Source organism: Schistocerca nitens, chromosome 3 (assembly GCF_023898315.1).
Source record: "Schistocerca nitens isolate TAMUIC-IGC-003100 chromosome 3, iqSchNite1.1, whole genome shotgun sequence".
NCBI classification, from domain to species: domain Eukaryota; kingdom Metazoa; phylum Arthropoda; class Insecta; order Orthoptera; family Acrididae; genus Schistocerca; species Schistocerca nitens.
In genome coordinates, this window is record NC_064616.1 from 872302215 (window position 1) to 872327132 (window position 24918).

The 24918-nt window shown below is 42.9% G+C and overlaps 1 protein-coding gene across 1 annotated transcript in view; it reads left to right on the plus strand.

The window, feature by feature from the left end:
• The first annotated feature begins 307 nt into the window (after nucleotides 1-307).
• The window catches only part of LOC126248909 (mucolipin-3-like), a 200585-nt gene continuing 175974 nt past the window's right edge, over nucleotides 308-24918 (plus strand). The window contains exons 1-2 of the mRNA XM_049950387.1: nucleotides 308-710; nucleotides 1149-1302. Coding sequence (XP_049806344.1) covers nucleotides 1272-1302 — 31 coding nt within the window. The 5' untranslated portion in view covers nucleotides 308-710; nucleotides 1149-1271. The remainder of the gene's footprint in view (nucleotides 711-1148; nucleotides 1303-24918) is intronic.

Sequence of the window (24918 nt, forward strand, 5' to 3'; positions counted from 1 at the left end):
TAAATTGATGAGTAAAATACCTGCAGGATTTGCAGCTGTTTGAAAAAATACAGGTAGCTTTGTGCTTCGAGTAGGTGTTTTCGCCGGCCGCGACTGATTTTCGAACGCAGCTACCACTGACCACTGAGCAATAAGACTGCTGATTGACTCATTCGCTCAATTGGTGCTTGAATCATGCGAGATACCCCAGCGCGTACGAGCCAATTGAAACAGATTGGTCCCTAAATACGCAGAGCTGCGATGAGTGGAGGGGAAAGTGCAGATGGCGAAGGCACCGTGGAGGGAAGGCAGAGCGCTTCGCACAGAGGCAGGTGGAACTGCCAGCCGCAGGGGTGCAGAATTTAACTACAGTTCTAGTCTTTCCTGCGGGGACACGCGCTCGGCAGAAACACACTGTAGAACACAGTGCAAAGATACGACTTGGCGGTATGAGCTGATATTTTATCTTTCCGGAAATGTATGTTAGCGCCCGCACCTGATATTTTGTAGAAGAGCCATACTCGACGGGCCAAAGAGCCGCATGTGACTCGCGAGCTGGGGTTTTGCCGACCACTGGGTGTTCCAGTCGCGATTGGAATGTATCAGATCTGTTGGCAGCAGAAATGCTCGAACTTCTCGATTCATTTCGTGTTGGGGTAGGATTCAGCGAGAACAAGGCTACTACAGTACAATTTATTACTGTGAAGTGTGGGAACACCGACTGTTTTAAGGTAACTTGCCTGTGAATCCGCTTCAAAAAAATTAATTTTTTGTTTTCCATTTTAAATTGACGTTTAGAGTTTTTTGAACGAAATGGTGGTTTAAATAACTGAACTTGACATCAGGAAGTTATTTAAAAATCAACTTAAATGTCTGTTGGTGTGCATCCACCCCCATTGTTTCTGCTGCTTTCACACGTCAGTGTTGTTATTAGACACCTGTTCGAGAAATACATATAGTATACAATTGTTTTTCAAGCTGATAGCCCTGCTAAAAGATACGCTTTGCAATGCTCTTGGGTTTCCCTTGTATATCTTGTTGCTTAACTGTCATTATCGAAAATTATTATGCGTGTAACTTGTTTCAATATGGGACAGGGAACAGGTGTGAAGTTCCAGAGTTACTAGGTATATATTCTGGGTATAATATTAGACAATCACTGTTGGCAGTTGATTCCAAGAGAGTGGGCGAAGACGAAAAGTAGGTTTTCGAGGCAACTAAAGACGCCAGAAAGACAAAGAGAAACAAGAAATGGAAGAGAGAACATGAGGAACATGTAAACCAAGACGATTATGCAACTGGAATGTATTAGGAACAACAGAGGTGAGCCATAGATTAAACATAACTTTCAACTGAATTTATCTAGAATTATATTTTCTGACATGTTTATTTCATGCAAAAAAATCTATAAGAGCTAGAGGTCTGGAATTTTTGGGATTTTTCAGCGTACTATTTGGAGAAAATTAGACCACAGACACTAATGTAGGAAGGGAAATACATAATGATTAATTATAAAAATAAACCTTAATTTTGATTACCTAATTAAATATTTCTAGAATAAAATCGCTGTTGTTGAAATGACATGATTGTAATCTACTTTTTTTGGTGTACATGTTGTTAATGAGTAATTAAAGTTTCAAGCATCAAAGTGAGATAATTAGTCAGTGCATAGATTGCAAGTATTGATTGACATATAAAAATGTAGATTACTGCTCTTCACAAAAAAAAACTATAATAACGTTAACGTGAGAACTAATGTGCTTAATTGTATATCAAAAAGTTCAGCAAGAAACACTCCTACAATTTTCATCCTACTGGGAGCCCACGTTTTTCAGTTAGAGGCGTGCAAACTTTATGCAGATTGTTAGTATTTTCCAAGCATTAAGAGGCAACTTACTTTAAATGCCTCTGTGCGTGTTATAATTAGTCTAATCTTGTCTACACTATCCCTATGACATATTAAGGTGTTATGTACTGGGTTGTATGTGAATTAATATCGCAGTTCTTGAAAAGGTGTGAGTTTTGTGAATAAACACACTTAAGAGCTCCTCGCTGGAACATGAAGGGCCAAGGCAATGTCTGTCAGCTGCTGTGTCATCCACTGCCTCGCAGCGTAATACGAATGTGGTGTGGAAGAACATATGGTCAGCACATCGCTCTCCCCCTTGTACCAGTCCTCCCACCAATGAAAATTCCTTGGCACTACCAGGCATCGAACGCACATCTTCTGAATGGCAGCCATCTGCACTGCCCACTTAGCTATGGAGGCAGACAAACTGGGTGGTTGTAACTGAAGTGCAGCTGCTCATAGAGGTCCAGTATGGCTGTAATTACCATATAGCTACGAAACTTAGTGAATATGCCAATGAATTAATGTGTAACCGATTTATTCCTGAAAAAAATTAGTTCCCATTTTTAACACCAGGTGCACATCTGGCGCTGTGAATGCAAGAAAGACTTACAGATATGTTTCCATATGTACTGGATTAGGATGGAAACAGGAAAGCTCAGACAAGCGAGAAGGCAGACTGTTGAAATTAGTATTAATCGTTATGGCTTGTCCAATGACAACGTGGATGTCATACCATCATACAAGCAGTGTATAGCAACAGATTTGTACCTGGTGACCAAAACTGGAACTAATTTTTTTCCAGCATAAATGGGGTCCACGTTAACATAGTAGCATATCTACCAATTTTCATTGCCATAGATAATTACAGCCCACACTGGACCTTTGTTAATAGCTGCACTTTAATTATAACTATCCAGTATAAATACAATGGTTGACAGAAAAAAAAGTTAAGCACACAGAAGGGGAGGTGTAAACGAAATGAAACTTTATGGACTGAGAGGGTATGGATGTTCTATCAGTGAGCGCAATACAGAGTCAAATCTACAAATAATTTTGCAATATGAGCACATGTATCAGTATGACATAGCACCCCTCTCTCTTGGATGTATGCACTGATTCAGTTAGGAAGGATGTTATAAAGCCATTGTATACTCTTCTGAGGCAAACTGGCCCACAACTGTTGTATCTAGTCCTTGATATCCTGGATACTGGCACTGGCATGGAGCTGAGGTGTGAGCTTTTCCCACACATCTTCTGTCAGGGACAGATATGGGAACTTGCTGACCACGAGAGGACCTAACCATCAGGCAGATTCTTCACAGAGACACATGTCATGTGTGGACGAACATTTTCTGTTGAAAAATGCTTCAATGCCGTCGTTTGAGAGGTAAGGCGTGAGGATGCAGAAAGTCTGTGACATTCTATTGTGCTCGCTCTGTTACCACGAGCAGTAGGGTAGTTGGGCTGTTCGTGCAGAGTGCTTTGTTGCCAGATGCATCCAAGATGGCGGCGATGACATCATCCAAGATGGTGGTTTGTAGACTTGGCAACAGCGAATGATGTCATCCAATATGGCGGCCGTGACGTCAGCTGATGACGCGAGTACCGTTATCCAAGATTGCGGCTTTTGGTGGGACAGTGCCACACCCCCCGCCACGCCCCCCTTGCGGGAACTTTTAATTTTGGTGGGAAATTGAATGATGTTCTTCCATGGGTCACTTGGCAGTCCCCCGTCCCCCCTTTCCGACTTTTTGCATGATGGTGCGTTATCCTCTTGGAAAATTCTAGTCACCTGCAGATTAAATCGATAGTGGTACTGCAGGGTGGATTGGTCAAAGACAGTGCTAGAGGGTCTTAAAGTCTCTAATTTTATCCTAAGACTGCGAGAATGCTCTGTGACTCCCATCCGCATAGAGATAGATCGTAAATTATGCACTATGTAAGAGGTGCTAGAAATATGTAGAGGGCTGTCTGGTATACTTTGATGATGTATATGTTCGAGAATTAACACTGAATGGATGTACTGCACAGTCATCTATCAACATTCGCAATGACACTCACAAAGTAGAGAAGGGATGGTATAGTGATTATACGGAAATTGGAAAACATGCTGTTGCATCATTGGTCGGCATTGAAATTACTGTGAAATTGTTAAGATTGTTCGCACTATCAACTGTGATGCTTATTATTACACTACATTGATGGTGTCTTTTCCACCCCATCCGTCCACTGGTACACTGTTGGTTACCACATAATGATTAACTAACATCACTTGTTTGAGATGGAGAAAGAGTTTTGGTGGAGGGGCAGCACCTACTGGGATGACAAAGCATCGAAACAGTGATTGCGTACATGATCGCAAGATGAGGAATCAGTCGAAATGGAACAGAGAGCCATCAGCTATTCCGTCACTGTGGCAGATGAGTTTAAATGTAGAGGTCGTCACTCACCTTCGGACAATGGTTTGGAGACTCTCCACAACGCCGCCAAACTCTTCCAGTTTCCTTGTGTTGTAACTGGTTCAAATGGCTCTGAGCACTATGAGACTTAACATCTGAGGTCATCAGTCCCCTATAACTCAGAACTACTTAAACATAACTAAACTAAGGACACCACACACATCCATGCCCGAGGCAGGATTCGAACCTGCAACTGTAGCGATCGCGTGGTTCCAGACTGAAGCGCCTAGAACCGCTCTTCCACTACGGCCGTCTATATTGTACCTGTCTTTTGTTTAAAATCATCCAGTGTGTGTGGTGTGTTATGGTAGCAGCAGTAGCAACATGATTTATTCCACGTGACATCTGGTTTTCTGGGAGAAGCAATGGATCATAACGTGTTAATGTCAGTTTAGAACCTGACACAGACCTCGAATTTGTGGTGGGAAAAAACCTGATGTATGGCAGTGTACAAAGCGTGCTACAGCGGAAAAATCAATGTTTCAAACAACGACACAGGGTCACAGGGAGCATCTCTTGTGACTTATTGTATAGTTTGTGAGATACGATCATCCTCCTACAGTACAAGTGATGCAACTTTACAGTAGTCTGTGCAATGGGTCAATACTTGTATATTTAATAGGATCGTTACATGTGCTTGATGCAGATGCAGATAGTTCGTAATTTCTCTCTGCTGGATGGTACGGAATAACAATGATGGAATGCTTGGGTGATAGACATGAGTGGATTCTGAGGGATGCGGATCTGCCTCGATGTTGAGTCTTCCTAATTTTCCAGCAAGAAACACCACCATAACTGTTCGTACTGTTGTCGTGTTGCTGGAGCAGGCTTCATTTGATTCTGACTTTACACATCGTACACAGGTGGTGGAGCTACGAGAACATATTCCCACTTCCACTGAGCGGTCAAAACACGCTCCTGTAGCATCAACTCAGTTCACTGTGTTTCTAAACAGGTTGCAGAATGTGGTGGATATTGCTCTCTCCGACTTCTGGGTAAAATTGCTAAAATTGATCAAGCTGTCAACTGCGGTGTATATTACAGTACATTGCTCCATATCAATGTCATCTTTCCAATCCCGACCGTCCACTGGGTACGTTGCTAATTACCACATAATGATTGACTGACACCACTCCGTTGAGATGGAGGGAACCTTGACGGAACACTGGGTATCTGCTACTTGTCACTGTGGAACATGGGATTAAATGTACAAGTCATCACCTTAATACAGTTGTTTGGAAGCATTCCTCATTCCTACAGACTCGTCCTATTTACATACGCTGTGATACTTTTCACCAATGAGATAACAGTACCTCTTTTTATTTGTGCTACCTCATGCGTGTTGTGAACAGCACCTTCCGGCGATGTTCAACACCGGAACAGTAATCATGTACATTACTGCAAAATGAAGGAACAATACTATTCGAAATGGAGCACTGAGACATCCGCCACCCTTTCGATGGGAAGATGAGATTAACTGTACAGGTAATCACCTTCGAATAGTTGTTGGAAGTGCTCAACAATAACGCAGACTCTTCCAGTTTTCATATGTTGCGATATCTTCCACGTTTTTGTCAATGAGAAACATCGCGTCTGTGTTTTATTTCCACCAGCCTGTGGTGTGATAGCTGTACAGTTTATGTCCTGCGATGTTCAGTTTTCTGTGAGAGCCAGAGGATCGAAGCGTGTTAATGTCGGTTTAGCAGCAGCTGACACAGGTTTCTAAGTCATGGTAGAAAAAACAAAATGTATGGTGGTGTACACTGATTGGAAGTGTTACAACTGACAAAAACAACGTTTTAAGCTGCTTATGAAGGAGAAATACAGGAACCCTCTCGTGTGATTGATAGTCTGTTGGATATGGTCATCCTACAGTACAGGTGATGAAACTTTACACCGGTCTGTGGATGTGACTTCGATCACGAACCACGTGCTCCAGTGAACCAATACCTGTGTATTTAATATGATCACCACATATTTTTGAGTGATAGACAAGAATGCACCCTGAGAGACGAAAAGTGACTCATTTCGAGATACGAGAGTGCCACGAATATGATTCACCAGTGGCTATAATCATTAAAGGATGTCTCTACAGCATCCAACGCAAGTAAGTGGTTGAATGGATAGACTTGATTCCAAATCACTGACAGCATTTCTACCAGAAAGCATAACACTATCAGCGGCTAGTGTGTGTACCTGTAGACTCAATACCGCTTTTTGTGCATGGTGACGGTAAGATAGTTGCGATGGTCGTGTTTTTAATAGCATAGTGCTTACGCGAAATGTATGTTGTGAGTTGTAGAATCCCTCTGTGGTCAGCTTCAGATGTCATTTCTCAATAGTGTTCCTCGAAAAGAACATCGTGTTCCCTCCATGGATTCCCATTTGACCTACCTGATGAGTGTAATCCGACTACAGAAAAAACAAAAATTACTCGCCGTGCAAAGTAACTCTCATGATCAATTTAATTTCGAAATAACGAGGACATTCTACGGTAATTGGTAGTTTTCGCATCAAAAGAGTTGAAGTTTTTTTTTCCTGTTTTTACGCAGGGTGGGTATGTCTATGCTGATCATTTGTGACCGGTGGCGGTACACTTCACTGGATGTCACAAAATAATGAGATGTGAGTGCAGTCGAACGTAAAAAACTATACCGATTTTACTCATAAATCTAAATGAAAATGGACATTGTCTATTTTCATTAATAGAGGACATTTATTATCGTCACGAATGTTTTTTCCTCTTTTTAATAGTTGCTTCATGACATGAGTCGAGTTGATGTTAAATAGTCCAGCGCAGAACGGCGGGGGATTTCTCTATGAGACCGCAGCTCTCCCCCGGTCCCAGATGGAGTGTCCTACGTGACGTTAAACAAGTGTTTTCCATCCCAGAAGGAGAGGCCTATTGGGGCGTTGAGGACCTGTCACGGATCGTCGCCGCAGGTGCGCCCCTTAACCGTTAGAGGTGGCTGTCTCACTATACTTTAGATGACCAAGATGCATTCGGGATAGCCATTCTTTTATACCCTATTGTTTAGTTAACTATACCTGCATTTGTATTGGCGAAGGACCATCGTCTCAAAGCAGACAGCGACCAGCACGTCGCGAGGCTGCTGGTGGAGTAGCTCCCTCCCTTCCTCCATCCATCCCATAGGTGGTTGGAGGGAGGGAGGGAAGAGGGTCTCGATTTTCGGCAGTTTGTGATTGTACGTCAAGGAGAACGACCATTCAATTACCGTCTCCTCTGTAGTCTTTTAGGACGACGATTTTGCCCTGTACATATGCTGCATTATGACCCATTCGTTACAAGTGCTGGTTTTTTTCACGACAATTTCACAGTGTAATTAGAACTGTGACGCATTTTTTCCATCACCTGTGATAGTGTATATTGGCTTCGATTACCTGGGCTGTACAGTGATTTTTAGTAGGCATCTGTGGCGAACTCCGATGTCAAACAGCGATAGATGCTGTACGCTCACAGGTAATATACTTTTTAAACTCCTCTCTGTTCAACACCAGCATCTCGTCAGTTGAACATATTTCCCACCAAAAATAATAAAGACAGTACCTTTCACTGCAACCTTTTTGCCGCCAGCTTGTAGCTGTAGGGTAGAGTTTGGGTGTTGCTTTCGCTGGTTTTGAGTAGTATTGTGAATTTTTTTTCCAGCAGGATAACACCAGTTGTATGGTATCGTTAGTTTTTGCACTGTATTGTGATTTTATGCCGACCTTGTGCAGCGCTATGCATATAGTTGTGTAATTAGGTCCAATTATATTGTAATTAGGATTGATATTTGCGTCAGTTTCCTGATCAAAATCAATAAAATACACTAACCTAACCTTCCTCTCCCGCATCTGGACGGTTTCCATGTGTTAGGGAGTGCACTTAGGCTTTCCATCCAGGAGTACCAGGGTTCGAGTCCCAGAAATGGCACCACCATTTTTTATTTCTCATCAATTCCAAGCACTTCTGGTGGTTTAATTGTGTTAGGGGGGTGCACTTGGGCTTTCCACCCAGGAGGACCAGGGTTCGAGTTGCTGATATGTTGCGTTTTTTACGTTTACTGAGCGTTTGTGCACTGCATTATTTTCGAGTGTTTAAGCATTGTGAGCGTGTTTGCATAGCGTTACATATGCATTATTTCGGTGATCTACGAGTAGTTTGCATGTCTGTATGTATTTTGGTACTTTACGGGTTGTTTGCGTCTCTGCACATCAGTGTACTGGATTATTTACGAGTAGTTTGCAGGTCTGTAGACTATTTACTGCTACCTCAAGCACGTCAGGGTAAGTGTTTTGTGTCAGTGTAATAAATAAACTACGAGAAATCTGTTCTAAATAAATTGCTCCAAAAATAAATAAAGTACACTCCTCACTCTCTCCAGCGGCCCAGAACAGGATGAGTCCCTTTCCGACCATTTACCCCTCCAGACCGTCATCTTGGATTACATAATGGGAGGGACGACAGCGCCCTCTGGTGGCAGTGCTCCTATTGGCTGAACTGCACGATCACATGACCTGTTGCGGCGCCCTCTAGCAGTGAACTTGCGAACTAGCTCAGTTCTTTGGTCTGCTGGATCGGAGGCAGTTGTCTCTTGTGGGGTGGGAGCTTATATGCAGGTTTTAGAAATCACAGAAAGTTCCAGCAGAGACAGATGTTTCCATGCATTGTGTAATGCGTCTTGATGGAAAGCATTTATATGCAGGACCGTATTCTTCCTCTTCATATGTTCAAGCATTAATGGTCACTTCCATTCTTCATGCAGTGAGCTGTGGATCCATTCCTCGGCTGAATGATTGCATGTAATACAGCTATTAAGACGCCCCCTGCCTGGCACCAACATCTCACTAATTGAACATATGCTCTTTCCACATGGACAGCTCAACGAGCACTGATATCTCAGCCTATTGTGGTGGTAACACCACACTAAGCCGCTCCTGCTGTAGGTAGATAATAAATTTAAACAAATTTCAACAAATTTAAACAAATTTCAACAAATTTAAACAAAGTTAAACAAATTATATTCAAATTGAACGACATCATGAGCAGCCTCTAGTGGGGGCAACACCATACTAACTCTCCTCAGCTGCAGGTGTAAGCTCTTAGAGCAAAATTCCCTCCAAAATTGAAATTTTCCCGCCCATTTTCCGAGAGGATAACGCGCCATCATGGAAAAAGTTGGAAAGACGGGGTGGGGAGACTGCCAGGTGATCTGTAGAAGCACATAATTCAATTTCTCGCCAACATTAAATATTCCCACAAGAGGGGTGTGGCAGGGGGTGTGGCACTTTCCTGCAAAAAGCTGCCATCTTGGATAACAGTACTCGCATCATCATCTGACTTCACGACCGCCATCTTGAATGACGTCATGTGCTGTTGCCAAGTCTACATGCCGCCATTTTGGATGACGTTATCGCCACCATTTTGAATATCTCTGGCATCAATGCACTCTGCACTGACATCCCCACTACCCTACTATTACTACTATGGTCACTATTACCCGTGACCTAAAGTCATACCCAATAATTTCCCACACCATAACGCCAGAAGTAACACCACTGTGTGTTTCCAAACATTGGAAGAATGGGACCTCTACCTAGGTCGCCGACATACTCACCAACAATGGTCATCCAGGATAGTGCAAAACCATCGTTCATCACTCATCACAATGCGAGGCATTCCCTGCTTCTCATTCATGGAACCACTCTAAATGCAGCCATTTATATTGTGGTGTTAATGGCAGCCTATCCATGGAACAGTAATTCTCTAGTCAGCCAGCTGCTGTTCTCTGGCCAATAGTGTGAGATGACACAGAAGTTTTCAGGGAGTCCATTACTTGTTCTCAGATGGCAGGGGCAGATGTGCTTGGTGCACAATATGACTAACCTCCCTAGTGGTGCTCAGGCATGGTCGACAGGAACCTTGTCGATGAGTATGATTGCTCTGAATTTCTAATGCAGTCCATCATTGAGCCATTGTAACATCTGAATTCCCCCAAAACATGAATTTTGAACGATTCGACCAGTCGACCAAATGAAGACTTTCAGTGCGGCCTCTTTCAGACTGTCAGGTGCTGATAACATTATCTCACAAGTACGCAGAATCTTCATGCCCTCCACAGTGACCATTCAATATCCAACGCTGTTCATGACTCTTACATATCCTACCAAGCCTGGTAACAGTACTAAACGTGAATAACACTAATGCAGTCTCGTGGCCGTCCTACTAGTCACAAGGAATTGCAACTTTAATCATTTATTTAAACAACTAATGGTGTGTATGTGTACGAAGTCAGATAGATGTCCAACCATGTCTTCTGAGTACATCTTCTTTTTTTTGGTCAACGTATTTTAACAACCTTACCTGCACTGGCCAGAGGATTACTTTATACGGGGACGTAGAGTGTAAGTATCCAACTCATGCTATCATTTTGTTTAATTGAGTTTTCTGATCAGATTATCATATTTTGGAACCCAATTTTTCCCTGCCGTGAGAATAAAAAATATTATATGCAAAAACTATTGAGGCTTTCGTGGCCACTTGTTGACATACTGCCTGTTGGCTTCTGTCTTGGATTCTTTGGCCGATGTCGAAGATTCACCCTCCATTGCTGAAGGCGGGCTGGAGTCTACCTCCACCCCCTCCCCCCCCGGCTGGAAATTATACGTACCTGTCGCACCAACGTCTGAGGGCTGGCTTTTCCCTGCTGATTTCCACTGCATAAATAACACTGCACACACACTGTGTAAGACCGACCACACAATAAAATTCCCGACACAGTAGTTCTTGCTGTCAAAAATTATATCAGTTTTGTAGCTATCACAGTTTCAGTTTTGAGTATTACTCATTTGAAGCTGAAATCTCAAATACGAAGACACACGCAGGCATAAATACAACAAACATCAAGCGAGTTCGAATGATGCCCAGGTCATTAAGTACAAGAGTAAACACGAAACCAGATAAAAACCACAACAGTAACATATTTCCCAAGTCTGTATGGTCCCGTATGCTGTGACTTGGATGCCTTTGGTTTCGTTTGATGTTTGGAGTGACGATTGTATTTAGGCCTGTGTGTATATTTGCGATTGAGATTTTTGCCTAGAGATGAGTGATACTTGGAATTGCAATGGAAATAAATAAAAATAAAATAATTTTTGACAGTTGTAATCGGAAACGAGCGTGTTTAATAGAGACAGGGTGTGACTGACGATTTAAAAATTTGGGATTATAGAGGATGCAATTCGGAACACTTTTCAATAAGAAACCTATAACCGGAAATGTGAAATAAAATTTATACACACTACCTATACGAGAAGTTACCAGGTGAGACCGTTAGTAAACATTTGGGCCATAACGCTTAGAGACTGACCAGATCGTTTGGATGGTGCATGGTATTTGACCTTCCTGGAGAACTCCTTGCGTTGACTGAACTTCTGGAGGACGTTCCCTTGCAATTGCGCGCTAATATGTTGTTTCATCACGACGATGCTCCAGCGTACTTTGATTGTCGGGCCATGGCATACTCAAAGACAACTTCAGGCAGACAGTAATTGGAAGGGGGTCTCTAGATACTTGTCCTGCACGATGCCCTGACCTCGCCGCTCTTGACTCTTCCTCTGGGGTTATGTAGAGTCCTTTGTGTACTCAGCGCCACTAGGAACAGTCATTGAAACAAAACATAGTCTTGCTGTAGGTCCCTTATTGCAAAATGTTCCGAATTTTATATGCTATAATCCCCCAAATTTTTAAAACGTCATTATGTAACATACTGTATCATGTTCTTGTGAGGTACATTTAATTGCACAATAAATTACATGTGGCTTTCGTACCGAAGGCATCCGCTAATCAAGTTTCTTCAGAATAACTTCTTAGTTTTGCTCCCGTAAACTCTCCAAATTTGGGTACATTTTATTAACATGTCTTTATCCTCTTTGCACTTACTCCCATTTATATGTAACTGTGCACAATAGTACACTGTTTCACAACCACTAGGACCAACAGGATATCCCAATCCGTCTCTGCCCTGAAGCAGGGTTTTTGCATAAAACCATTCTCTTCCACAGTAATACCAACGTCGTTATCTACTCTCGAGAGCCGCGCGGGATTAGCCGAACGGTTAGAGGCACTGCAGTCATGGACTGTGTGGCTGGTGCCGCGGAGGTTCGAGTCCTCCCGCGGGCATGGGTGTGTGTGGTTGTCCTTAGGATAATTTAGGTTAAGTAGTGTGTAAGCTTAGGGACTGATGACCTTAGCAGTTAAGTCCCATAACATTTCACACACATTTGAACATTTTTTTTTATTCTCGAGTAACAAACAGAGAAATTCTACTGCAGTCAATCGACAGGGGGCGACCGAAGTAGGATAGTATATATGATACATAGTATATAGTGTATAGTTTTTATAGTAATCCTGTTGGAATGCTGCTACAAGCCGAACAGTGCTGCCAACTCTCCAAAACGAAATAAGCTAAATGTATCTACAAAGAAAAGCTGAAATAAAACAAGGCGTATTGTTGTGCAGTGTAATTTTTGCAATAATTATAATGTGTAAGTTATTTAAGGAGGGGGTGGAGGGGTATCCCAAAAATTTAGTTTGATCAAATTTTATGCACAGATAAGCTAAAATGTAATCAACACTGATATTATTTTGATAGAAATATCTTTCACTTTGGAATCAAGTTCCTAAAAAATTATTTACTCATATTTCTCATATTAGGTACTGGTATGTAATTGAGTTTAAAACGACTTCACGAAATAATTGTTCCACACGATTTTGCATCATACCTTAAATGCGCGTACGACGTTTCGTTTTAATGGCTTTACTAGCCGAAGAGAAAATGTATAGACATTAAAAAATGTAAAGCTTTTGGAAAACACGAAAGAATGGAATTTAGAGGTGTGCCTTGTGCATCTTATTAGAGAAGTGAATTCTGGATGCATTAGTTCTTCGAAGGTAGATGTAACAATCTGATTTTTTTATTTCTGTGATATTCAAATAAGGTATCAGCTCATTTTAAAACCTCGACATTTTGACCCAAAATGTATTTAAATAAACATCTTCATGGCAGTTTCTTTTGCGTAACTTTCTTTTCCTTGCAATAAAAATATAAATAATCTTTCTGCTAGGTAATTACAGAACAAACTTCGCAGTATCTGCGCTGTAATATTACATTATTTCATACATTTAGCAAACTACTGCACTGACTACAACTTCACTGTTTCTTGCCACACTTAAGTCACTGGCACATTGGTTATTGCAGCTATGAAACGTATGACTTCTGATTCATCCTTCGTAAATCAAAGTCTGCTCTGTATAGAACTGCTTTCTTCGTTATTGTGAAATTGCCATACTTAGCTGATGTCTACTATGCTGCATCAGCGTGTCCAGTAAGGCTCTTGGCTATTTACGTTTCGAAGTTGTGTTTTTTGTCTTGCGTATATGTATGCCGACGAGCTCGGAACACACACTAACAAAGCTTTAGTTTCCTTTGCTGGGTTTTGTAATTCAGTCTAATAACACATTTTCATGACATATTGAAGCGAGACTTGCAATCTTAGTTCAATGCAAATCATTTTCCTTTAATCAACATGGATTTCGACGCTTTCCTATTATCAAGGAAAAAAGCTAGAAAACAAGCCAAACGATTGCGGAAAGAGGCCCTACGTCGAGACACCAACGAAATCGCTCGTTTGTCAGCAAACTGATATTAAAAAGAAGCCAGAATAATCTCTAAAAAAGCTGATTTGGCAACGCTGAAGCCGACATCTGAACATTGTTGAGAAAGAATTGTTGGTCGAATCAGAAAAGTTAAGAATACCTCATCATGGAAATCGTATATGTTGTACTAAAGGTACAGAAAGTCAGTCAGTCCTGCCCATCTAACGAAAGCGAATATGTCCTCTATTCTTGCACCTTGCTACTTCTTTTGGTACCCAGATTTGCCGCGAAACTACTTTATCAAGATACAGTACTGGCCAGTAAAATTGTTACACCACGAAGATAACGTGCTACAGACACGAAATTTAAACGACAGGAAGAAGATGCTGTGATATGCAAATGATTGACTTTTCAGACCATTCACACAAGGTTGGCGCCGGTGGCGACACCTACAACGTGCTGACATGAGGAAAGTTTCCAAACGATTGCTCATACACAAACAGCAGTTGACCAGCGTTGCCTGGTGAATCTTTGTTGTGATGCCTCGTGTAAGGAGGAGAAATGCGTACCATCACGTTTCCGGCTTTGATAACGGTCGGATTGTAGCCTATCACGATTGCGGTTTATCGTATCGCGACATTGCTGCTCGCGTTGGTCGAGATGCAATGACTGTTAGCACAATATGGAATCGGTGGGTCAGGAGGGTAATACGGAACGCCGCGCTGGATCCCAACGGTCTCGTATCACTAGCAGTCGAGATGACAGGCATCTTATCCGCATGGCTGTAACGGATCGTGCAGCCACGTCTCGATCCCTGAGTCAACAGATGGGGACGTTTGCAAGACAACAACCATCTGTACCAACAGTTCGACGACGTTTGCAGCAGCATGGACTATCAGCTCGGAGACCGTAGCTGTGGTTACCCTTGACGCTGCATCACAGACAGGAGCGCCTGCGATGGTGTACTCAACGACGAACCTGGATGCACGAATGGAAAACGTCATTTTTTCGGATGAATCAAGGTTCTGTTTACATCATCAAGATGGTTGCATCCGTGTTTGGCGACATCGCGGTGAATGCACATTGGAAGCGTGTATTCGTCATCGCCATACTGGCGTATCACCCGCCGTGCTGGTATGGGGTGCCATTGGTTACAGGTCTCGGTCACCTCTTGTTCGCATTGACGGCACTTTGAACAGTGGACGTTACATTTCAGATGTGTTACGACCCGTGGCTCTACCCTTCATTCGATCCGTGTGTAACCCTACATTTCAGCAGGATAATGCACGACTGCATGTTGCAGGTCCTGTACGGGCCTTTCTGGATACAGAAAATGTTCGACTGCTGGCCTGGTCAGCACATTCTCCAGATCTCTCACCAACTGAAAACGTCTGGTCAATGGTGGCCCAGCAACTGGCTTGTCACAATACGCCAGTCACTACTCTTGATAAACTGTGGTATCGTGTTGAAGCTGCATGGGCAACTGTACTTATACACACCATCCAAGCTCTTGACTCAATGCCCAGGTGTATCAGTGCCGTTATTACGGCCAGAGGTGGTTGTTCTGGGTACTGATTTTTCAGGATCTATGCACCCAAATTGCGTGAAAATTTAATCACATGTCAGTTCTAGTATAATATATTTGTCCAATGAATACGCGTTTATCATCTGCATTTCTTCTTGGTATAGCAATTTTAATGGCCAGTAGTGTAGTGTTCCCGGAAGCCTGTACAGCATGTTCCGCTGGTTCGACCATCTGCAACCATATGGACATTGGTACTCAGCAAGCCTCCGTACAGTACAGAATAGATTTCCCCCCTTCCTATTCCGAGCGCGGCTGGTTCGCAGAAACCAAAATTGATGGTACACTTCCGCATGCCTTTGAATTCTCCAAGTATTTGCTAGTGGTCGCTATGCGAGATGCAAATTGAACGAAATAATGTATTCTTGTATCGTACGGGGACCTCGTCCCTCGAAACTCTAAGTAATTCTCTCCGCGTTGCAGAGCACCTTTCTTGTAGCGTATCTCACTTTAATTTGTTAGTTAAGTATTTTACTTTTGCTCTCGTACTGACTAAATAAATCTGTGACAAAGAGACCAGACACTGAATATTCTCTGTCTCATTAGCGCCTTAGACAAATGCGTTCAGGTTGATGCCGTGTTTCTTGATTTCCGGAAGGCATCCCATACACTTCTGCACTAACGTTTGTTGAAAGAAATCCGAGCTTGTCGACTGTCGGAACAGTTTTGCGATTGGATATACGAAAGCATGCTGAAAAGTAATGCCTCCCAATCTTATATGCGAAAATTCATAACGCTTTTTAAATAAAACAAACTTTACTATCATTCTACATGAACCAGTTTGTTGACATCGTCACTGTAGATTTTTCGACTTTATTGACGGGCCTTAACTTCATCTTTGCTTGCAGCGCTTCGTCATTATTGAAGTGAAGTCCTCGAAGGTGTTCTTCAAGTTTTGGAAACAGCTGAAAATCGGGTGGGATCAAGGAGGACTGTGTGAGGGATGATCGATGACGGTGAAGTCAAGGCGTAGGACTGTTGCAGATCTCACAGGGCTAGAGTGTGGTCTGGCATTGCCATGCTGAAGGAGAGAATACTGCATGTGTGGGCGAACTCTTCGAATTCGAAACTCGACTACAGCACGCTACTTCTCACGCTCAGACGTAGTTACGTTACACACCGCCACCATACACTACAATTCGGAGCCCCTAGCTGCAGCCGGCCGGTGTGGCCGAGCGGTTCTAGGCGCTTCAGTCTGGAACCGCGTGACCGCTACGGTCGCAGGTTCGAATCCTGCCTCGGGCATGGCTGTGTGTGATGTCCTTAGGTTAGTTAGGTCTAAGTAGTTCTAAGTTCTAGGGGACTGATGACCTCAGATGTTAAGACCCATAGTGCTCGGAGCCATTTGAACCCCTAGCTGCATAAGGCTGCAAATATGTAGACATGAAGAATCAAGAGGAAGAATTTTAATAACGTTTGTTTTATTTCAACAGCTTTAACAGTCCTCACATAAAAAATTCGGAGGAACTACTTTTCAGCAAGTCCCCGTAGGATTTCCTTGCAGATAGAACTCAATACGTCATTCTTAACGCAACAGAATCGACAAACGTTAAAGATAATTTTGAGAATGTCCCAAGGGAGTGTTATAAAGCCGCAACTACTTACAGTTTATATTAACGATATAGTGAATAGCGTTGGAAGTTTCGTGAGGCTATTCGCTGACGATGCTATTGTCTAAAGCAAGGTTGCAACACGAGAAAACTGTAACAAATGCAAGAAGACCTGCAGAGATCCAAGATTTGTGGAGGTACTGGTAGTTGACCCTGAACAGAATAAATTAAACATATTGCACATAAACTGGCAAAAGCCGGCCGCTGTGGCCGAGCGGTTCTAGGCGCTTCAGTCCGGAACCACTCTGCTGCTACGGTTGCAGGTTCGAATCCTGCCTCGGGCATGGATGTGTGTGATGTCCTTAGGTTAGTTAGGTATAAGTAGTTCTAAGTCTAGGGTACTTATGACCTCAGATGTTAAGTCCCATAGCCCTTGGAACCATTAAAAAAAAATAAAAATAGAAACAGGCAAAAACATCCACTACTGTTCGATTACACTGTTAGCAAAATAATTAATGTTGAGTAATGAAATTTCGGGAATACATTTGTCTAGGTAACATATTTAAGTGATTAACAATGCAGGAACACGGTTTAATGTAAGCATGAGATAAGCCATTGCAAATGTGAAATTCTGATACATGAATAACCGGTGTAAGCTCTAGAACGTTGAATGCAAGCATACAAACGTGCTTGTATTGTGTTGTACAGGTGCTGGATGTGAATTATTGAGTTTCATGCCTGTGGCACTTGGTCATCAGTGCAGGGGCCGTTAATGCTGTTTGTGGATGACAGTGGAGTTGTCGTCCAATGATATCCCATATGTGTTCGATTCGAGAAAGATCTGGTAGTCAACCAGGCCAAGGCAACATGTCAACACTGTAGAGCATGTTAGGTTACAACAGCGGTATGTGGGCGAGCGTTACCCTGTTGGAAAACACTCCAAAGGAACGCTGTTCAAGAACGGTAGCACACCAGGTCGAATCACCATATTGACATACAATTTTGCAGTTAGTGTGTGCCGTATAACCACGAGAGTGCTCCTGCTGTCATACGAAACCTCACCCCAGACCATAACTCCAGGTGTAGGTCTAGTGTGTCTAGCATGCAGACAGGTTGGCTGCAGGCCCCAAATGGCCTCCTCCTAACCAATACACGGCCATCACTGGTGCCGAGGCAGAACCAGCTTTCATCAGAAAACACAACAGACCTGCCCTCCGATGAGCTCTAGCTTAACACCAATGAAGTCGCAAATGGCAGTGGTTTGGAATCAGTGGAATGCACGCTACAGGGGGTCTGGCTCGGAGCTGTCCGTGGAATAACCAATTTGTAACAGTTCGTTAGGTCACTGTGGTGCCAATGGCTGCTCAAATTTCTGCTGCAGCTGCAGTTCGATGCGCCAGAGTCATATGCCGAACTCGATGATCCTCCCTCTCGATAGTGTCACGTGGCCGCTGGAGCCCACTCTTCTTGCTACGATGCATTCTAGTGACCACCGCTGCCAGCAATCATATACAGCGGCTACATTCCTGCCAGGTCCTTCTCCAATGTCACAGCTTCTTGTAGCCCTATTACACGACTTTGTTCAGGCTTAGTGAGGTGTTGATAATGGCGTCTTTGTCACCTTAAAGGCATTCTTGACAAACATGAACTCTCAACGCCCAGTCTCAACGATAACTAACGCTCACGACCGTAACAGCGTGTGTTCAAAGCAAACGTGACTTGCATCCTCATGAGGCGCTACTAGCGTCACTCTCATTCAACTGACGCGAAATTTCAATAGACTTCATCTCTCAGATTTAGAAACACGCCTATCAACTTTTGTTTATGTCGCACAACTCCTTCCTGTTGTTGCAATTTTTTTCTGTCAGTGTGGTATCAGAAGCAGATGGCACACTGAGAGATTCATTGGGAGAATTTAAGCAAATGTAATTCATCCGTGAAAGTAGTGGCTTACAAAACAGTCCTACTGATTCTTGAACGCTGGTCATCTGTATGGAACCCTCAGCAAGTTGGATTAATAGGAGAGATAGGGGAGATCCAACGAGGAGCGGCGCCTTTCATCACGGGATCACCACAAGAGCATTAGGGAGAAAGTCAGTAAACTTCAGCAGCAGACACTACAAGAGAGTTGTTGTACACCACAGAGTACTTAATTGTTGAAATTCTATCCCATATAACTGAAGGAGATGATGCAGTGGTTTAGATACTGGAATCGTGTTGAGGGTGAATAGCAATTCAGATCCGTCCCCAACCATCTGTATTTAGGTTTCCCATGATCAAATGACGAAATGGTACCTGTGGTGTCATCCGAAGAGTGAGGTGCCAAAACAAAGCTGGTGCCTCACAATGCAAGTATTGGGACTAGGCCTGTTCTACCCCAAAGTACCGTTATTCAAGATGGCGGCGATGATGTCATCCAAGATGGCGGCTGGGATATCAATCAAGATGGCGGATTTTGGCGAGAAGTTTGAATTTCAGCGGGAAAGTGCCACGCCCCCCCCCCTCGCTCAGGAAAATGGCGGGAAGTTCAAATTCCAACATGATAATTCATCACAACACTGTTATCTCTACTAAGCAAAGAAAATGGCGGGGAAAAAATACTTGCCTTTATTATTTAACCAATTTCAAGCATATGCATTCACTGGGTCTGTACTCCAACTGACTTAGTTCATATCGGTGCCAATAGAGGGCGCCACTGTGAACGTAGAAATGTGTGTATTAACAGCCAACGATGCAGCCTCGGGATAAACTCAATGAACTTTGAAAGTGATTCGGCTAAGGAACGTGGTATGCAAGCGCTATTTGGGACTCCATCACACCGCACCATACTACATAATTCATTAGTTTTTGTAACACATTCTGTCTCGAGAGCATATCAGAGGTTCCTTGATATATCCGCTGAGTTATAGGCGATGACAGACGGTAGTAGTAGATGATGTGCTGATTGAGGTCGTAAGAAGAAAAATATACACTAACTTCTCAGGTCTCTAGCGTTACACTATATGTTAGAAATTACGTCCATTCAAACACATATTTGCATAGGCTCACACCCACAAGTTAATGGTATTTCACGCACTCCCATATCTCTAAATGAGTCACCTTGCTCGTACCTGACTGCTACAGTAAAATTACAACCTGGTTTTAATCACACCCTACACATCTTGCAGTCACACCCATTTCTACAGCTTTCCACAAGTGCTAGTTCCAATTTAAGTCGGAAAAAGACATATCCAACACCTTCTGCAACCCGTGTAGAAACAGATCGAGCTGACTTACAGTAACAGGGCCGTTTTTCGAGTATTCGGTGGAAATGCGCGCAATGTGGTACGTCCCCAAACTAGACGCAAGTACTACACACCCCCAACATGCTATCTTCGTTATTCTATACCAACCCTAACACAGAAAAATTACGAACTATAAAAGCTCATTCTATTTACAAGTCACCTAGGCGTCGATGAGGGCTCAATGACGTATAGCTACGGTGGGCCTCCAGCACGAAGAGAAAGATTTAACAATACTTCCCCAGAATAGTGTAGCGTGCAGCCATCTAGGCATTCCTAATGGTTCACCAAGTCCAACACCTCAAACTGCAGCTGCCTATGTGGCCACGATTATATTAAATATACAGACACCGCAGAGACCACTTTAAAGTTTCATCACCTATACTCTAAGCGAATTATCGTATGAGACGCTCCCTCTAGTCCTGATTCAAACACAGTTTTCGAACGCGCTTTTGTACATGGCCAAACATTTCGTTTTCTGCCACGACTTCGAGGTCTGTGTCAGATTCTAAACTGACATTAAGACAATCTGATCCACGACCTCTCTCAGAAAACTAGACATTACAAGGTGTCAATCATATTCTTACGGCAAATAGCATAACACTGGATGATTTTTAAATAAAACACAGTTACAACATAAGGAAACTAGAAGAGTTTGGCATCGTTGTGGAGAGTTTCCAAACTACCGTCCGAAAGTGATTGATGACCTCTACATTTAAACTCATATGTCACAATGTCGGAATAGATAATGGCTCTGCGTTCCATTTGCACTCATGTACGCGATTGCTGTTTAGCTACTAGCAACCCCCAGAAGTTATCACCCATCCACAAAACTTCTTCCCCAACCCAAAAAAGCGATGTCACTCAATCATTATGTGGTAACCAATGCACGGATGTGATGGAAAAGACAGCCGGCCGCGGTGGTCTAGCGGTTCTAGGCGCTCAGTCCGGAACCGCGCGACTGCTACGATGGCGGGTTCGAATCCTGCCTCGGGCATGGATGTGTGTGATGTCCTTAGGTTAGTTAGGTTTAAGTAGTTCTAAGTGACTGATGACCACAGATGTTAAGTCCCATAGTGCTCAGAGCCATTTGAACCATTTTTTGATGGAAAAGACACTGCCGATGTACTGTAATATTAAGCAACAGACTTGATAGCGCGAAGAATTTTACACTAAGTTCAGCACCGGCCAAAGGTGTGACAGCATGTTTCCCCAATTTCAGTATCAGAGCTAAACCATGCTCTCTCCACGTTGCGAGTATCATTGCGAACATGGATAGATGGCTGAGCAGTACATCCATTAAGTCTTAATTCTCGAACACATAAATCATCAAAGTGGACGTGACAGCGCTCTACATATTTCTATCACTTCCAGCATATTGTTTAATTTACGATCTATCTCTCTGCCTATGGGAGTCACAGAGCATTCTCGCTGTCTTAGGGTAAAAGATCATCCTCACACTGTCAGTGACCAACCAGCCCTGCAGCACAGTTAGCGAAATAATCTGCAACCGACCTGAAGAAGACCTCTACACTCCTCGTCCTGTGAATGAATTGAGCTTTCCGAGTCCTAACCTGTCCAAGTGCACGAGATTTCTCGAGATGTGACCATGTCGAGGAGCTTAGCACCCCTTATCGATGTATAGCAACGGATTCCAAAGTGCGGTCATATAATGCCGACAGTTAAGAAGAACAACAAACGATCGATTTTTATACGCGATGGAGCCCCAGACGGATGGTGCTCGACGCATTTTTACGTAAATCAACAAATCTATCAACTCTAAAGTATTGTTCTAGAGTCTAGAATCCGCACCTGGTAGGTATTCCTAAGAGAGAGAGCATAAACACACGCACTCCTAAGACTACAACGTTCTGCATTTAAAAACTGGCTATAATGTTAGATCGCATACGTTTCCGACCTATCAGACACACATCCTTCTTCCCAGTTTCTCTACGCTGAACTATCTTATCGAATCGTAAAACATTTACCTTGCATTATACGAGCACACTATAGCTTTGCGGAGACGTATAGTGTCCACTGTTCACGTCCAATCACGGTTCAGAAATTGTACGATGCCTGCATCAGGCCTATATATATATATATATATATATATATATATATATATATATATATATATATATATATATATATATATATATATAATGATAGTTGCGGGGGATACATCCTACAAGGAAACAGATAAACGCATAACAGCAGCGTCCGACATGTGAAAATTACAAGTCATTCCGTCACTAACTCTGTAAACAGCACATCAGTCAGGCAAATGTGTACACAGAGATTGCAGCGCGTCACAAGCTCTTACCGCTAAGCTAGTTATGACTCTGAGGTCTCGATTTTACACCCAAGATGCGGCAGGGGGATCGCATAAAATCAAAATTCGTTTAGAGAAATGTGTCAAGTTTCATCATACAGGAGATGGAAGTCTTCTGATGACCGAGAAGTTTAATGATCGCAAGTAGACACTGCTTTAAACCACATATCGAACACGTAGCTGTATACGAGTAGAACGCAGGCTATCTCATACGATAATTCGCTTAGAGTATAGCTGATGAAACTTTAAAGTGGTCTCTGCGGTGTCTGTATATTTAATATGATCGTGTCCACATAGGCAGCTCCAGTTTGAGGTATCGGACTTGGTGAACCATTAGGAATGCCTGGATGGCTGCACGCTACACTATTCTGGGGAAGTATTGTTAAATCTTTTTCTTCGTGCTGGAGGCCCACCGTAGCTATACGTCACTGCGCCCGCATCGACGCCTAGGTGACTTGTAAATAGGATGAGCTTTTATAAAATGGCTCTGAGCACTATGGGACTAAACATCTATGGTCATCAGTCCCCTAGAACTTAGAACTACTTAAACCTAACTAACCTAAGGACATCACACAACACCCAGTCATCACGAGGCAGAGAAAATCCCTGACCCCGCCAGGAATCGAACCCGGGAACTGAGCTTCTATAGTTCGTAATTTTTCTAAGTTGGGGTGGGTATAGAATAACGAAGATAGCATGTTGGGGATGTGTAGTACTTGCATCTAGTTTGGGGACGTACCACATTGCGCGCATTTCCACCGAATACTCGAAACACGGCCCTGTTGCAGTAAGTCAGCTCGATCTGCTTCTACACCGGTTGTATACGGTGTTGGATATGTCTTTCTCCGACTTAAACTGGAACTAGCACTTGTGGAAAGCTGTAGAAATGGGTGTGACTGCAAGATGTGTAGGGTGTGTTTAAAACCAGGTCGTAATTTTACTATAGCAGACAGGTTCGAGGAAGGTGACTCGTTTAGAGATATGAGAGTGCGTGAAATATGATTATCTTGTGGGTGTGAGCCTATGCAAATATGTGTTCTAATGGACGTAATTTCTAACATATAGCGTAAAGCTAGAGATCTGAGAAGTTAGTGTATATTCTACTTCTTACGACCTCAATAAGCACATCATCTACTACTACTGTGTGTCATCGCCTATAACTCAGCAGATATATCACGGAACCTCTGATATCGTCTCGAGACAGAATGTGTTACAAAAACTAATGAATTATGTAGTAGGGTGCGGTGTGATGGAGTCCCAAATAGCGCTTGCATACCACGTTCCTTAGCCGAACCACTTTCAAAGTTCATTGAGTTTATCCCGAGGTTGCATCGATGGCTGTTAATACACACATTTCTATTATCACCGTCACGGTATTTGTCCGGAAAACACCACCTCATTCCGAGGTAATGTCGTACTTCGATTCGTACGGCGGTTATAGGTTTTAACATGGATACTTGAGTGCACCTGTACAACCAAGAGCGCTTGTGAGAGTAACATGCAGTAGTTGACGCGATGGGGATTTTTTCTTTAACATTTGCTCGATTACGTCTATGACACGGTGGTATTACTCGCAGGAAGAACGTAAGAGACATGCACACCCATCGTTGATTTTCGGTCAGTATTATTTGGTAGCGTATGCATCCAGTTATTGACGAGGTAATTTTATAATTAGTATTAGTGATGGGTGTGTGATATGTTCGCATTTGAGCATCAGGTTTATAAAGTATATGTGTTTGTGTAAAGGAAATGTCTACGTGCTGATGGAGGGAGGGTATGGATTTGACTTGGAGTAGTGTGATAGCGAAGGGAAGAGTATGTCTAGTCGAGAGGAAGGTACAGGTATTTCCAGAATTACAGCCGTCAACAGAGTGTATTTCCGATACTTTGCTCATTGCCGAATACCGTTCAGTTAAGACCGCGATCGTAACATTTAATTGTAAGTATAATGGTAGAAGATATAAATGAGGGGTTTTCTAGAAAGTGTCCGTGTATGCAAAGTCTGTGGTGGTATTGATTCTCGTTCCCATGTTAACGGTAGCAGTCTTTCGAATGCACAGGCCTGTTGGAGTGTATGAATGTATCATAGTTAACTTTACCATCCTCTAGACAACCGAATACCTAACAAATACTTGAAATATGTTGGGCAGCGTTCGTGATAAAATGTAACTTCAATAAGATGGTGCGTTTGCAGTGGAGCGTTATTCCCACCCATGTGAATTGTT